The 17865-nt window shown below is 38.4% G+C and overlaps 1 protein-coding gene across 1 annotated transcript; it reads left to right on the top strand.

The window, feature by feature from the left end:
- The first annotated feature begins 450 nt into the window (after positions 1-450).
- LOC104213274 (receptor-like protein 9DC3) lies at positions 451-3736 on the top strand. The gene is made up of 2 exons (XM_009762740.1): positions 451-3107; positions 3399-3736. Exon 1 carries the CDS (start codon positions 508-510, stop codon positions 3091-3093), a length of 2586 nt encoding a protein of 861 aa, XP_009761042.1. The 5' UTR covers positions 451-507; the 3' UTR covers positions 3094-3107; positions 3399-3736.
- The last annotated feature ends 14129 nt before the right edge of the window (positions 3737-17865 follow it).

Genomic DNA, 17865 nt, shown 5'->3' with positions numbered 1-17865 from the left:
TGTGCATTAAATAACTTTCATTTAAAATTTCAACGGCAAGACTCTGTGTAAGGACTTGAAAATTAAAAGAAATGTGTTTATACTTTGAAAAAAAATATTTGGATGCAATTTCAATTATTGACTAACGGCAGTGGCATGAATGAGCCAAATAAAAATTGAGCCGTTAGTCAATAATGGCATGGATGGGCCAAATGTGTAACGTCAGTGGTATGAAATGAGCATTTTTTTAACGGATGACATGGATAGACCATTTCTGAAAGTTGAGTGACATTTTTAGGCCTTTTCTGTTTAAGCTTTGACCAATTGAAAAATAATCGCCAAACACATTTTAATAATTCCTTGGTCTGTAATTACTTTCCTACTGGAGAGAGACAAAGACACATTGTCTTCTGATTCTATGCCCTATATTATATTACTCATGATTTACTATAATATAAAACTATACCCTGCACCAAATTCATTGTTCAAAAACAAAAAATAATCCAACTCAAAATTGTTTAGCAATATATGATGATGGCTGCCAAATTATTTTCTTTACTTCATTTTTTCACTCTTTTCTGCCTCTTCACAGTTACTTTTGCTTCCACTAAGGAAGCAACTGCCCTCCTAAAATGGAAAGCAACTCTCCAAAACCAGAGCAGTTCCTTATTGGTTTCATGGACACAAAGTTCTAAAGCATGCAAGAGCTGGTATGGAGTTGTATGCTTTAATGGCAGGGTAAGCAAGTTGGATATTCCATATGCTGGTGTCATTGGGACGCTCAAAAATTTTCCATTTTCATCTCTCCCTTTTCTTGAATATATTGATCTTAGTATGAACCAGCTCTTTGGCTCCATCCCACCTGAAATTGGTAAACTCACTAATCTTGTTTATCTTGACTTGTCGTTCAATCAGATTTCAGGCACAATCCCACCACAAATAGGCTCACTTGCTAAGCTTCAGACCCTCCACATATTGGACAACCATTTAAATGGTTCCATTCCAGGAGAAATAGGTCACCTAAGGTCTCTTACAGAGTTAGATTTGAGTATTAATACTCTAAATGGTTCTATTCCTCCTTCATTAGGGAATTTGCATAACTTGTCCCTTTTGTGTCTTTACAAAAATAACATTTCTGGCTTCATTCCTGAAGAAATAGGTTATCTATCGTCTCTTATTCAACTGGATTTGAATACTAACTCTCTTAATGGTTCTATTCCTGCTTCATTGGAAAATTTGCACAACTTGTCCCTATTGTATCTTTATGAAAATCAACTTTCTGGCTCCATTCCTGATGAAATAGGTCAGCTAAGGACTCTTACTGATATAAGATTGAATACTAACTTTCTTACTGGTTCAATTCCTGCTTCATTGGGGAATTTGACCAGCTTGTCAATTTTGCAGCTTGAACACAATCAACTTTCTGGCTCTATTCCTGAAGAAATAGGTTACCTAAGGACTCTTGCTGTGTTATCTTTGTATACTAACTTTCTTAATGGTTCTATTCCTATTTCATTGGGGAATTTGACGAGCTTGTCCAGTTTGTCTCTTTATGAAAATCATCTTTCTGGCCCAATTCCTTCTTCGTTAGGGAATTTGGACAACTTGGTGTATTTGTATCTTTATGCTAACCAACTTTCTGGTCCCATTCCTAGTGAATTAGGGAATTTGAAAAACCTTAATTATATGAAATTGCATGATAATCAACTCAATGGTTCGATTCCTGCTTCCTTTGGCAACTTGAGAAACATGCAATATCTCTTTCTCGAAAGCAACAATCTCACTGGGGAAATTCCTTTATCTATCTGCAATTTGATGTCATTGAAAGTGTTGTCCTTGGGGAGAAACAGCTTGAAGGGTGACATTCTGCAATGTCTAATTAATATCAGTCGCCTCCAGGTTCTGAAAATACCAGATAATAATCTCAGTGAAGAGATCCCTTCGTCTATTTGCAATCTAACATCACTACGAATTCTAGATTTGAGTAGAAACAATCTGAAAGGGTCAATTCCACAATGTTTTGGCGATATGGGTGGTCATCTTGAGGTTTTGGATATCCATAAGAACGGTATTTCTGGGACTCTTCCAACAACTTTTAGGATCGGAAGTGTACTCAGAAGCTTCACCTTGCATGAGAATGAACTAGAGGGGAAAATTCCCCGATCTTTGGCCAATTGCAAAGAGTTGCAAGTTCTTGATTTAGGAGATAATCTCCTTAACGACACATTCCCAATGTGGTTGGGAACTCTACCAAAGCTACAAGTATTAAGGTTGAAATCGAATAAATTGTATGGATCTATTAGAACATCAAAGGATGAAAACATGTTTCTTGAGCTTAGAATTATAAATCTCTCATACAATGCCTTCACAGGAAACATACCAACAAGTTTGTTTCAACAATTGAAAGCCATGAGGAAAATTGATCAAACAGTTAAGGAACCAACATATCTTGGTAAATTTGGAGCAGATATCAGAGAATACAATTATTCTGTAACAGTTACAACCAAGGGACTGGAGCTTAAACTGGTTCGAATTTTGACAGTTTATATCATTATTGATCTTTCAAGTAATAGATTTGAAGGGCATGTTCCAAGTATTATGGGAGAACTCATTGCACTTCGGGTGCTGAATTTGTCTCGTAATGGATTGCAAGGTCATATACCACCATCACTTGGAAATCTATTTGTAATCGAATCATTGGACCTTTCGTTTAATCAGCTTTCGGGAGAGATACCACAACAAATTGCTTCTCAGCTGACATCTCTTGCAGTTTTAAATCTCTCCTACAATCATCTCCAAGGATGTATTCCTCAAGGACCTCAATTTCATACCTTTGAAAATAACTCGTATGAAGGTAATGATGGATTACGTGGATTTCCGATTTCGAAAGGTTGTGGCAATGATAGGGTATCAGAGACAAATAATACTGTATCTGCGCTAGATGATCAAGAAAGCACTTCGGAATTTCTCAATGATTTTTGGAAAGCTGCTCTAATGGGATATGGAAGTGGACTATGTATTGGATTATCCATATTATATTTCATGATTTCAACTGGAAAGCTGAAATGGCTTTCAAGAATCACTGAATGGCTTCAAAATCGCTTCATAATTTGATATCAGAACTTCAGGTATTCAAGTTATACGTACGTCTTTTAGTTTGTAGTAACTATTAATATCTTAGTTCTCATAATTTACGGAAAAGGCCTAAAAATGCCACTCAACTTTCAGAAATGGTTTATCTTAGTCAATAATGGCATGGATGAGCCAAATGTGTAACAGCAGCGGCATGAAATGAGCATTTTTTAGCGGATGACATGGATAAACCATTTCTGAAAGTTGAGTGGCATTTTTAGACCTTTTCCGCATAATTTATACCTTTAAGTGTTTGACTCACACTATCTTATTTTTCAAAATTTCAGATGTCATATAAGAGGATGTTGGTGTGCTGGATTAGGTTATTCCCAAGTTTGCTTTTAAACTTTTATTTTCTGGCATGTCTCTAATTTGCGTTTACATATTTGTTTTTTTTTCTTTGGGGAGCAAAAGAAAGAAAGAAAAGGTCTGTAGTTCATGAAACATTAAAAGATGACTTGATTGATCCTTAGCATTATAGAGTGACGTACATTTCCCTAGAAAATCTAATAGAGAGTATATTAGAGATAATCTACTAGAAAATTACTGAGATTACTCAGATTATAGAGAGGAAGTGGTGAAATTCCTTTGGCTAATATATCCATAATTAGAGGTGTTCATGGTTCGATTTGGATTGATTTTTCCGTAAAAAAATCCAAACCAGGTAAGTCGATTTTCCAAATATTGGAATCAAACCAAACAAATTAAGTCGATTTTTTTATCGATTCGTTTTATGTCGGTTTTTATCGGATTTTCGATTATTTATTAGTAGTTTTTTTTTCTTAAATATGAGAGGTACACTGCCAAGCCTATATTCCGGCAAATACATTTTTAACATATAACACTATCAAACTAATTGCTCTTTGAGAAATCTATCATTTACCAAAATATATTAATGATAATTGAATCAAATAGTGATGAATAATTTAAGGACTCAATTAAAAATAAATTATTTTTAACATAAATTAGATTTTTGTACTTAACAAAAGAAAACTATCAATCAAATTAAAATGTAAAGGTAAAGAACTAGATTATTATATTGGTTTGTTCGGTTTGATTCAGTTTTTCGTATTTTTAGAAACATCTATATCCACAACATTGTGAAAGTCTTGAACTTGGAACTTAAATCAATCTTTGTCTACTCAATTTTGAACTCTTATAGTTGGTGTGAGCAGTAGCGGAGCAGGAATTTACTTAAAAAGTGTCAAATTTAAAAAGTAATTGCAATAAAAAAATAAAAAAAAGGAGAATCGACCTATAATATATACATAAAAATAAATTTTCAATCTAGCTAAATATTATACTTTTCTGACGAAGGAGTCAATTGATTCCCCCTCTTTTGGATTGCTTGGATTTGATTTTGGATAAGAAAAAATAAAAATAAAAAATTATTTTACCAGACAAATGGACCCGATCATTTAACATTTTGCATGGTCAAGACATGTGCATTGACTTGCGAATGACAACATTTCCTTAAATACGCACCAGTATTTGCTTTGCTTTTTTTTTCTTTTTTCCCGATAATATAATAATTTTAATGTCAAAATAGCAGAACTTTATATCCTTGTTCAAGAAAGTTATGGAGATAATTCTTTTCCCTAATATCTCAAGTTCTACAAAGGGGAAAATGCTTCCCTGACCTATAATCGAATTTTCAACTACACGCTCCATCTTTGCGGGGGTTCTATTACCCACTTAAACTATATTTAACTAGAATTAATTATTTACACCCTTAAAGCTTACGAGTGTGTGTATTTCACTCTCCTTCCGGAGTGAGAAGCAAAAAAAAAAAAAAGATTTCCAGAGTTTTTTTTTTTTTTTTTTTTTTTTTTTTTTTTACATTTTCAGTGAGATCTATAATTTCTTACTTTTCTCCCTTTTTTCCTTTTCGTTTTTCTTTGTCTTTTTCTTTTACTTCCTTAATTTATTCGTTTCTACTCAACTTCTGAAGGACATTCACTCGCCGACGATTTTGTCTAACTATTCTTCTTCCATTTATTTTGGTTTTTTCCTTTCCCTTTCTATTCTTTTCACACACAAATTATACTCTCAAAATGATCTATTCACAAACAAATCAAAATACACTCAGATTTCGGAAAAAATTCATCATCAAAAAACCTTTTCACGCCGGAAAAAATGAAAGTATTGAAATTTTAACTGAAAAAAGTCTTCTTCTATCCTAGCAAACACACTTATACTCATATTATTATCTTCACTCTCCTCTTAATTATAACATTCATATCTTTATGCTACCCACAATCACCAATCATAACCACCATCCGTAAATCTTCTACCGCACTAGTCATTTAATGTCACGACCCAAATCCTAACCAGTCGTGATGGCTCTTATCGTGGTACTAGGCAAGCCGACATTTCCAAAATACTTCCAACATTTAAGAGAAAATGAATCAAGAAATTTTAAATAAGTAAAGTTTTAATAAAACGGGGTAAAAACCCAAAATACAAGTGCGGAAAATAGCATCCAAATCAGGGTGTCGCTGAGCTCATGAGCATTTATACATCACCAGTCTAGAAAATAAATGTCTAAAAAAGTCTAGATCAAATACAAATAAGAGAAAGATGAGGAAGGAGAAACAGGGACTGTGAATGCCGGGCAGCTACCTCGTAAATCTTCGAAGGTCAACTGTGCACGATATCAATGCCCACCGTATCCAAAAATACCAATATTTGCACACAAAGTGCAAGGTGTAGCATGAGTACAACCAACTCAGTAAGTAACAACAATAAATAAGGTACTGAAAGCTAGTAACGAGCTACACAACTATAGTTCATTTTCAGTAATCTCAACAAAAAAGTAGACATGCTTTCAAATCCAGCAATTAAGTCAAATTAGTTTATACATTCCAGTTCAAGTAACAACCGGATATAATATCTCCCAGAAGTTTCATAACAGTGACATAAAGCAGGTATGAGCAACAACAATGAAAGCAAATACAGCCTCTCAGGGCAACAATCACTCAGTCTTTCTAAATAGCTCATCACTCGACTCTCAGCCCTCAACACCCACACTCAATAGGTACATGCGCTCACTGGGGGTGTATAGACCCCGGAGGGGCTCCTTCAGCCCAAATGTTATATCGCTGCGACGTGCAACCCGATCTCATAATGTATAAATAGCCATAAGGCTCGTTGTGGTATGCAACTCGATCCATATATACATATATATATATATATATATATATATATATATATATATATATATATATATATATATATATATACAGCCCTAAGGCGCGTTGGGGCGTGCAGCCCGTTCCATATAGATATAGCCCTCAGGCTCGTTGCAGCGTGCAACCTGATCCATATATACATATAGATCTCAGCTCGGCAATCAGGCCCTAACTCAGTCACCAACCTCTCTAGTCTCTCGGGCTCTCAGAAATAAATAAAATCAGCCCAAACAGAGATAATATAATGTATCAATAAGAAACAAGAAAATACTGAGATATGATACGCAAGCATAACCGTGACTGAGTACAAGACAGCAATTAACAAATAATTCAACAAGTACACGACCTCTGCGGGTCCCAACAGTGTCATCACAAAGCCTAAGCATGATTTCTAGCATGATTTGCAGTCAAATTTCTATAACACAAGGAGAGCATATAGCTAATAACAAGTTATTCAACTTTACAGTTCCACGGAATGGACCAAGTCACAATTCCCACGGTGCACGCCCACACGCCCGTCACCTAGCATGTGGGTCACCTCCAAACCAATCACATCACGCATAATCCGGAGTTTCATACCCTCAAAACAAGATTTAGAACTATTACTTACATCGATCCGAGCAAAATGCTACTCCAATATGCCTTTGCCTCGCAAATCGGCCTCCAAATATCCTGAATCTAGTCACAAGCAGTACAATACAATCAATACGGGCTAAAGAAATTAATTCCACAAGAAAAATACAAAATTACAAGCCAAAATCCAATATTTGGCCAAAACCCGGGCTCGAGCCCACGTCTCGAAATCTGGCTAAAAGTTACGAAAATCAAAAGCTCATTCACTCACTAACCATACCAAATTTATCAAAATCCGACATCACTTCACCACTCAAACCCCTAAAATCAACGCTCCTAATTTTGCATCTGCGCTCCACAGTCCACTGTCCAAACTTTGCTTCTGCGCCTCCCAGCTCGCACTTGCGTTGCCCACTCCGCAGGTGCGATTACACCAATAGCTGCAAATCTTCAGCAATTCTTTAAGTTCAGAACTTTATCCGTTAACTACCCGAAATCAACCCGAGGCCCTCGAGACCTTAACCCAACATACCATCAAGTTCCAAAACATCATACGAACTTAGTCGAACCCTCAAATCGCCTCAAACAACATCAAAAACACGAATTGCACACAAATTCAAGCCTAATGAACTTTGGAATTTCCAAATTCTACAAACGACGTCAAAACCTATCAAATCACGTCCGATTGATCTCAAATTTTGGACACAAGTCACAAAAGACATTACAAAACTACTCCAACTTCTGAAAATCCAATACGACCTCGATGTCAAAAAGTCCACTCCCTGTCAAACTTTCCAAAATTCCAACTTTCGCCATTTCAAGTCTAATTCTTCTATGGACCGCCAAATCAGAACACACTTCTAAGTCTAGAATCATCCAACGGAGCTAACGGAACCATAAAAAATTTAAACCCGAGGACGTTTACACATAAGTCAACATCTAGACAACTTTTCCAACTTAAGATTTCAATTAAGAAACTAAGTGTCTTAATTCACTCTAAAATCTCTTCGGACTCGAACCAACCAATCTGGTAAGTAGTGTAACAGTTGTAGAACACAAAGGAGAATAAAATAGGGGAAAGGGGCTACAACTCTCGAAATGACTGGCCGGGTCGTTACATCCTCCCCCTCTTAAACAAACGTTCATCCTCGATCGGGTCTAGAAACATACCTGGAGTTACAAATAGGTGTGGATATCTGCTCCGCATCTCACGCTCTGTCTCCTAAGTAGCCTCGTCCATGGGCTGACCTCTCCACTGCACCTTCACTGAAGCTATATCCTTTGACCTCAACTTTCAAACTTGCCGATCTAAAATGGCCACTGGCTCCACATTATAAGTCAAATCACCATCCAACTGAACCGTGCTGAAGTCCAAAACGTGAGACACATCACCAATATACTTCCAAAGCATAGAAACATGAAATACTAGATGCACACTCGACAAACTAGGTGGAAAGGCAAGCTTGTAAGCCACCTCCCCAATCCTCTAAAGTACCTAAAACGGGATAACAAACCGAGGGCTAAACTTGCCCTTCTTTCCGAACATCAGAACACCCTCCATGGGTGAAATCTTCAGCAATACCTTCTAACCAACCATGTAAGACACATCACACACCTTCCTGTCGGCATAAATCTTCAGCCTAGACTATGTCGTGTGAAGTCGCTCCTGAATCAATTTAACCTTGTCAAATGCATCCTGAACCAAGTCAGTACCCAATAGCCTAGTCTCACCCGGTGCAAACCAACCTACCGGAGATCTATACTGTCTCCCATACAATGCCTCATACGGGGCCGTCTGAATCCTCGACTAATAGCTATTGTTGTAAGAAAACTACGCGAGCGGCAGAAACTGGTCCCATGAACCCCCAAAATTAATGACACACATGCGTAGCATATCCTCATATATTTGAATAATGCGCTCAGACTATCCATCCGTATGACGGTGAAATGTTGTACTTAATTCCACCTGAGTACCCAACTCTCGCTGTACGGCTCTCCAAAATTGTGTGCCTCTATCTGAAATGATGAAAACTGGCACATCGTGAAGGCGAACAATCTCTCGGATGTAAATAATAGCCAACTGATTTGAAGAATTTGTAGTACCAACTGGAATGAAGTGCACGGACTTGGTCAACCGATCCATAATCACCCAAATAGCATCAAACTTCCTCAAAGTCCGTGGGAGCCCAACTACGAAATTCATGGTGATCTGCTCCCACTTTCACTATGGAATCTTTATACTCTGAAGCAATCCGTCGGTCTCTGATGCTCATATTTTACCTGCTGACAGTTAACGCACCGAGCTGCAAACCCCACTATATTTTTCTTCATTCTCCCCCACCAATAGTGTTGTCTCATGTCCTGATACTTCTTTGGGGCACCGTATGGATGGAATTCGGCGAGCTGTGGGCCTCCTCAAGAATTAACTCCCGTAGCCCATCTACATTGGGCACAAATATCCGACCCTACATCCTCAGCACCCCATCATCTCCAAATAGTAACGTCTCTGGCATCTCCATGCTGAACCTTGTCCTTGAGGGCAAGCAAAGGAGGATCATCATACTGGCGATCTCTGATGCAATCAAACAAGAAAGAACGAGAAACCAAATAGGCTAGAGCCTGATTGGATCCGAAAACATCTAATCTCACCAACTGGTTGGCCAAGGCCTGAACATCAACTACAACATGTCTCTCACAAACAGGAATGAATGCATGACTACCCATACTCACTGCCTACCCACTCAAGGCATCGACCACCACATTGGCCTTTCTCGGATGATACAAAATAGTAATATCATTGTCCTTTAGCAGCTCCAACCACCTCCGCTTCCTTAAATTTAGATCCTTCTATTTGAACAAGTGTTGGAGGCTCCAATGGTCTTTAAATACCTCACAAGACACACCATAGAGATAGTTCCTCCAAATCTTCAACGCATGAACAATGGCAGCCAAATCCAAATCATGAACATGGTAGTTCTTCTCATGAGGCTTCAACTAGTGCGAAGCATAAGCAATCACTCTACCCTCCTACATCAAAACACACCAATACCGATCTGAGAAGGATCATAATACACTATATAAGAACCAAAAGCTGATGGTAGAACTAGAACTGGAGGTGTGGTCAAAGCAGTCTTGAGCATCTAAAAGCACTCCTCGCACTCATCCGACCACCTGAAAGGAGCACCCTTTTGGGTCAATTTGGTCAAGGGTGAGGCAATAGATAGAAATACCAGCACGAATTGATGGTAATAACCAGTCAAGCCAAGAAAGCTCCGAATCTCCGTAGTTGAGGATGATCTAGGCCATCTCTGAACCGCCTCTATCTTCTTCGGATACACTTGTGTACCCTCGCTGGACACCACGTGCCCCAAAAACGCCACTGAACTGAGCAAAAACTCACACTTGGAGAACTTTGCATAAAGTTTCTCCTCCCTCAACCGCTGCAACACAATCCTCAAATGCTAGGCATGCTCTTCCTGGATACGAGAGTACACTGGGATATCATCAATTAATATAATGACAAACGAGTCAAGATAAGGCTGAAATACATTGTTCATCAGATGCATGAACGCTATTGAGGTGTTGGTCAGCCCAAAAGACATAACAAGGATCTCATAATGATCATAATGGGTCCTAAAAGTTGTCTTATGAATATCCGAGTCCTGAATCTTCAACTGGTGATACCCAGACCTCAAATGAATCTTGGAGAACACCCTCGCTTCCTGAAGCTGGTCAAATGGATCATCAACACACGGCAAAGGACACTTGTTCTTGATTGTGACTTTGTTCAACTGCCTATAATCAATGCACATTCTCATAGTACCATCCTTCTTCTTCACAAGCAGAACCGGTGCACCCCAAGGTGACATACTAGGCCTAATAAACCCCTTCTTATGGAGTTCTTAAAGCTGCTCCTTCAACTCAACCGGTGCCATACGATACGGAGGAATAGAAATGGGCCGAGTGTCCAGTACCAAGTGAATACAAAAATCAATATCCCCTTCGGGCGGCATGCCCGACAGGTCTGCAGGAAATACATCTGAAAAATCCTGCACCACTGGAACAAAATAAATAGTAGGGTTATCAACACCCACATCCCTCACAAAGGGAAAATAAGACAAACAACCCTTCCCAACCATTCGTTGGGCCTTCAAATATGAGATCGCCCTACTGGAACATAGTCTAGAGAACCTCGCCACTCAATTCGTGGCAACCCCGGCATTGCTAACCTCACAGTCTTAGCGTGACAATCCAAAATAGCATGACATGGAGACAACCAATCCATACCCAAGATCAGGTTGAAATCAACCATACTAAGCAACAAGAGATCAACTCTAGTATCCAATCCCCCAATGGTCACTACACACGATCAATATGCATGGTCTACAACAATAGTACCGCGCACCGACATAGATACATGAACAGATGAAGCTAAAGACATACGAGCATATCCAGATAGTGAGCAAAATATGATGATATATATGAATAGGTGCAACCAGGGTCAAATAATACAGATGCATCACGGTGACATACTGAAACGATATATGTGATCACTGTGTCTGGAAGGGAGTGCATAGAAGCGGGTCTGGCCGCCACCTGATTGGCCTCCTCTTCCAGGGAGACCCCTAGCTAACTAAGCTTTACCCCGAGCTGGTTGGGCAGGTGGTGATGTAATTGGTGCTGGAGTCATAGGTTGGCTCCTCTACTAAGCTGGACCTCCCAATAGGTGGGGACACTACCTCCTGATATGACCAAACTCTCCACACTCGTAGCAACTCCCGGTGCTGGTGGTGAGGACTGAAGGGAGCCCCTACCATAGGGATAACTAGTAGAAGGACGTGACATAGATGAGTCTTGAACCAATGGAGCAGGAGACAAACACTTAGCTAGAAGGGCACTCAGAGATGACTGGCCCTGATGAGAACTGTGTGAACCATGGTCAGTTGATGCACCACGGTGAACTGGACGACCTGTCTAAGCATGCCTATAGGGACACTGACCTCTAGAAGGAACACCACTAAAATCACCTGATCCACGAGACCTCTTGGCCTCCCTCTCAACTCGCTCCGGGCTGCGGACCATCTCTATCTGACGAGCAATATCGACAACCTCATCAAAAGTAGTGCCAAATACCCTTTATGTATTCATAAGCAATCACAGCTAAAATGTGAGGCTATCAATGAACCTCCTGATGCTCTCCCTGTCAGTGGGAACCAACCAAACTTCATGACATGCCAACTCAAAAAACCTCATTTCATAATGCGTTACAGACATATCATCCTGATGTAACTACTCAAACTGTCTGTGCAGCTCCTCTCTGTGAGACTGCGGTATGAGCTTCTCCAAGAAGAGAATGGAGAACTCCTGCGAAGTAAGTAGTGTTACACCGATCGGCCTACGCCTCTCATAAGCCTCCTACCAACCGAAGGTAGGCCTAGAGAATTGTAATATAGTGAACGAGGCCCCACTGGTCTCCAGAATACATGTTGTAGGGAGAATCCTCTGACACTTGTCCATGAAGCCCTGGGCATCCTCTGCCTCTGTACCACTGAAAAATGGAGGATGGGGTCTCCGTCCCAAACCTCTCCAATCTCAGCTGGTGATCATCAGACATAACAACAATAACATGGGCTTGAGCAGCTGCAAACAGCTGGGCTGGTAGTACTCTCGGTGTATAGAGTCCTTGCATCACCTGCTCTGGTGTACGGGTGGCGACAGTCTAATTACCTTCCCCGGCCTGAGAAGAGGCTGTTGCGGGTTGAATAGATACCGCTTGAGCAATGATGACGCCCAAATTCACTACTAAAAAGTAAATGGACATGGTTGCATGCAATAGAATTTACCCAAGTATGAGTGAGGGTCGAATTCCACAGAGAACAATATATAGGTGATTAGGCATGTAAGAGAATTATCACTTATTATGCTAAGCCAAACACATAGAAATGTTTTGAGAAAATATTTATAACTAATTGCAAAAATCTAAACTAACCTAGAAAGCAAGTAAAATAATCAATGGCTACAAGTATGGATACACGGGGAATTACACTCATGTAACGATCCAATGTATTTCACGATTTTACAAATATGAGCGAGTTTATGTTAATTAGCCTCGGGTAATAATTCTATATTAACTTCTTCCAAAGACTAACATGACTTACTAATTGAATTATCCCGAACACAATTAATAGTTTAAGCATACTCGAACATGGATACAAGTAGTTCAATCCTATCCCTACATAGAATCTACAAAGTGAGGGTAAAAGCCTCAAGTTCTTCTTAATTAATCTTTTCCAACCCCAAATTATCTTTCCCAAAATTAATTCGAAGTAAATGGGCAAGTCCTAGGGTTAGCTAATCACTTGGAAACATTAAAGAACAAGAATACTTAATGAAACAATAACTCACTTCATGATAAATAAAAATCATTCAATACATAAGCGCAACAAGGTATTTAATCCGCACTTTAAATATGAATATTTTCATAAATGAGATTCAAGTGTTGAAAAAAATACCACACTTAGATATAAAATACAAAGCAAGAAAATGAAGAAATGAGAATAAATGAGTAAGAAATTCGCAACCAAAAGCTTCAAATCTTCAAGACCAAAGTGTGTGTGCAAGAACACTAGCTCCCAAACTTGTCTTCTCTAGTCAAGGTTTGCCAAAGATGTCCAAAATTTTTTTACAAATGAGCTAGGTCGTGTATTAAATGGTTTTGGGGCCAAAAAATGTGAAATTATAGAAGTACCCAGAAGTGAAGCGCGATCTTTGCATTTACAAAGCTTTGTTCACATTTGTGAACTATGACTTGACTGTTGACTTTTGCATTTGCGATAAAGACTTCGTATTTGCGAAGGTTGACTGTCTGGTTTGACTTTGCATTTGCGATCTTTTTTTCGTATTTGTGAACACTGCTTGAATGGGTTGACTTCGTATTTGCGATTTGTTAATCGCAATTGCGATTGCTGCTATCATCGCATTTCCCACATTTATGTCGCAATTGCAACATTTGAGGCCATTTTCCAGATTTTCTTCTTTTCAACTCCTTTTTGACTCGTTTTCACTTTGTTCTTCATGATCACTTCTAAATCACGTAGAACCTATAAAATAGAAGTAAACGACATTAAACACATGATTTTATCACTCAAACACAGCAAAAATCTAAGCTTAAAGAAAATATAAGTTGGTAAAATACCAACTTATTAAACCCCCAAACTTAAACTTTTGATTGTCCTCAAGCAATGAAAGCGACAAAATCTTCTTCCATGTATTTAACTCAATAGTGCACCAATATCATGCCAAGTCAAAAAGGTCTACTGTAAGCACAAATACATGACTTCGATTGGTACTAACAATTAATCCAAAGCATATGAAATACCAAAAAAAAAATTCAAGTGCTGTAACACTATGTAACTCAAAGTAGCAATCAAGTCATGACACTAAGGCTTCAATATTTGCCTCTCTATCTCAATTAACTTCCCTCGTTCTTTCCTCCCTATTGAAAATGGGATTAAATTCACAACTCAAATCTCATGTGCCCTCACACTTAATATAGAATCCCACACTCATAAATTGCAATTCAAAACATAAATGGATTATCAAATTGAAAGAATTAACTCTCTCACACAAAAATATTCAAATGCACACAAATAGTACCATAGGCTTGCTCTTCATATATTTCTCCACTAATGTCGATAAACTTAGTTCAAAATCAATTACGACTTAAAGGGTTGTAGTTTATGCTTTTGGTTAAGGTAGGGCACAACTTTGGTTAGAGTGACTCAAAACTTCCCTAAGCACTAAATTGTTTTTTTTCAACAATCAAAGTACACTTCCTTCAAGAACTTTTCCACCCTTTCTTCATTTTTTATTTCATCACCTAGTCTTCTATTTATTCACAATTCCTTATTTTTCCTTCTTTTTTTCTCAATATTACTCTTTTTCTCTCTCTTTTTTTAATTACCTTTCACCTTTAAAGCAACTTTCACATCACAACTTTTCCAACCTTCACCCCCAAACATAGGCTTTTAGCCTATGTTTATACTTTCAAAGTACTTAGGGAGGTAGGGTACCAAAAGATAAATCAATAAAGAACGAAGTTTTAAAGCTTGTAACATGGTTGCCAAAGAAAATGCTTAAAGGCTCAAAAGGGGTTGACTACGGAAAATATACAAGGGTAGAAAATTTAAGGCACAATAGCGATCCAAGGAAGGCCTAACATCATTTTCAACCCAAGTTAGTCTAGGATTTCGCCTTGAAGCACATTCCGAGCAAGTTCTAGACTACAAATGACACAAAAGAACTCACAATAATCTTACCACACATGGCACATGAAAACTCAAGGGGAATACAAATCCAAAATCTAATCGAAACCAATGAACTCAAAAAAGTAACATATAGCCTAAGAAACTATTTAGTGAATCAAATAGCCAAAATTGAGTCTAAAAGTCATGATAATGATCTTTACTTCAATCATTTTCCTTTTTTTAAAAATATCAAGAATTCATATGCCGAGGTTTAAATCATGTTGGTACCAAGCAAGACACAAATTGGCCAATGGTCACAAACCCCAACTCATACCACTTATTCTACCTAAATTAATAAAAACTATATCTAAGTTACAAGACCAATTCCCTTAAGAAAGTCACCTAGCTATCCATCATCGGGAAAAGTCGACACAAAAATTTACTAAAAATTACCCGGTTCAAAATAAAACTTGGCATCCTCTGAAAAAGAATCGTGGTAAAAGAAAACCAAGGATATCGCCACCAAAATAAAACATACTACTTAAAAAAATCAAGAAGATAATAAACATCAAGTCAATAAAACATACTATATATAAAAATAAAAATTCACGAAGTTAGTAAACTTACTAATATAACACTACATGAAAACAAAATAACATCACATGAAAACAAAATATCAATCTACCATATCCACTGTTATACAAGAAGCCACTCCAACTAGAAATGTTGCAATGTCCCCAATGCAACTAAATAAAATAGAGTAAAATGGTGGAAAGTGCTCCCTAGATACTGCATCAAGTACTCTCCTAGATGTCGGACTTAGTCTCATCCTCCTCTTCTTCTTACTCGGACCAATGAACTGGAGCATCATCATCATCTTCTAACTCGATCGACGACACTGGCTCTTGAGAATTTAGAACTTTCCATAGCCCCTTCACACCATTCCACATGCTGGTGGAAAATTTATCTCTCTTCTTCTCCCTTTTCTTAATCTTGGTGTACATTTGCTAGTTTGTCATGAGAAGTGCTCAAATTACCGTGCGCCGTGGCCAAATCAGTATATGCCTTCTCCAACTTCTTAAGGTGATTCCCTTGCTTCTTCTAATCATCAAGATACTTTTAAAATTCTTTCTTTGAAATGACTACAGAGGGCCCCTCAGATGTTTCCCCAGATCCTTGTGGAAGGCCAACTACTAGGTTGCGAATCAACCGCATTTCCTCGTAAAGCATAGCAAATGGTCCTCCTGTAGAAGATGATGGTTGGATACCCTGGTCGGTCTGGGAAGAAAATCCCAACTTTCTCTTTTTTCTTTTGACGACTCCGCCCTCTCCTCTTTTCTTCAATGGATTAATAGGCTTTCCCGGCTCTATCCAGTTGTCTCCTGAATCCTCCTGAACCCCAAAAAGTTGGCACAACACAGTGATAAGAGATGGAAATATCAATGACGGACCATTCTGAATCCGATACTCCCTCATTTCATTGAAGAAAATCTCACCAACATTGATCTGAATACCATCAAGAATGGAGACTATCATTTGAGCTCTCATTATTGGTACATTTCATATATTTGACACAGGGGAGATGCGACTGCATATGATGACCAGCCATATCTTTGCTTCAACAGTGAATTCTTTGGACTTGATCCCTCTCTTTTCAGTTACCCATGCACCCGGGAATAATTTGGAGACCAACCACTCGCCTGAGGCACAATTTTTTGCACGAAATGGAACCATGTCGTGGTCCTGTAGGTGATAGATTTGGTTTAAAAATTCAGCTCCGAAATTCACCATTTTGCAGCGAATCCTCATATTTGGCTTTTTTAACCTGATGGCTAGAAGATTTGCATAGAACTCTCTCACCCATTGCTCATTGGCTCTGCAAGGTTGAGGGGGCAAAATAGGTCCATCCCATGTCTACAAGCCTCTGATGGAACTCAAGAAGTCTTTCCGGGACCTTATCCATCAATATACCACTTTTTGGGAGAAACTTCTTTGAAACAACTCAGCATAGTATCGTTCATGACATTCCAATGACAAGAATCGGTGTTGGTCATAGTTCTCCTCAACTTCCAAAGGATTTTCTTGCGCGGATTCATCGGAGTTAGAGCTCATTTTCAGCTTACGATACCAGTAAAGAAAGTATTGGAGTGAAAACATGGTATGGCTATGAAATATATTGCAAAATGAGTCAAATATGATCAAGAAATAATTGGGCAATCGGAACCTAGCCTTAGAAAAAATTTCAGATTTTTAGTTCACCAAGAGACTGCTCTCTGTCATTTTCTTCGCAAATGCGAAGGCAACAAGAAACTAAAAATCTTGCAAATGCGATCTATTCTTCGCAACTGCGAAGGTTGCCAGAGCTAACAGATTATGCAATTGCGAACACCTCTTCACAAATGTGAAGCTCGCAAATGCGAAGAGGCTATCGCAATTGCAACCTCATCGTCCACAGCCACATAACAATCCCAAGATCCAAAAAATTTCGAACAAAATCACACTTTTAGATAATCAATCTATTTTTAGGCACACAAACATGAAATAAACTTCACACACAACCACAAGTTGAAGAAATTTCAATGATTTGCCCAAGAATCTCATTTGAACTTTTAATCGATCACATAGTAAACATAAAAATCATTTCTATTTTAACAAAGCCATGGGTACTCGGACTTCCCCATTTTCAAGCAATAGGCGCACACTCTCAACCAACCTCACCCAGAAATAACAACATGAATCTATTG

The sequence above is a fragment of the Nicotiana sylvestris genome, chromosome 10 (assembly GCF_000393655.2).
Source record: "Nicotiana sylvestris chromosome 10, ASM39365v2, whole genome shotgun sequence".
NCBI lineage: Eukaryota > Viridiplantae > Streptophyta > Magnoliopsida > Solanales > Solanaceae > Nicotiana > Nicotiana sylvestris.
The sequence above is the reverse complement of the archived record's forward strand: the minus strand, read 5'-3'. Positions and strand labels throughout refer to the sequence as shown.

Coding starts and splice junctions, on each gene's coding strand:
- LOC104213274 (XM_009762740.1), top strand. CDS start 508: ATGATGATGGCTGCCAAATTATTTTCTTTACTTCATTTTTTCACTCTT.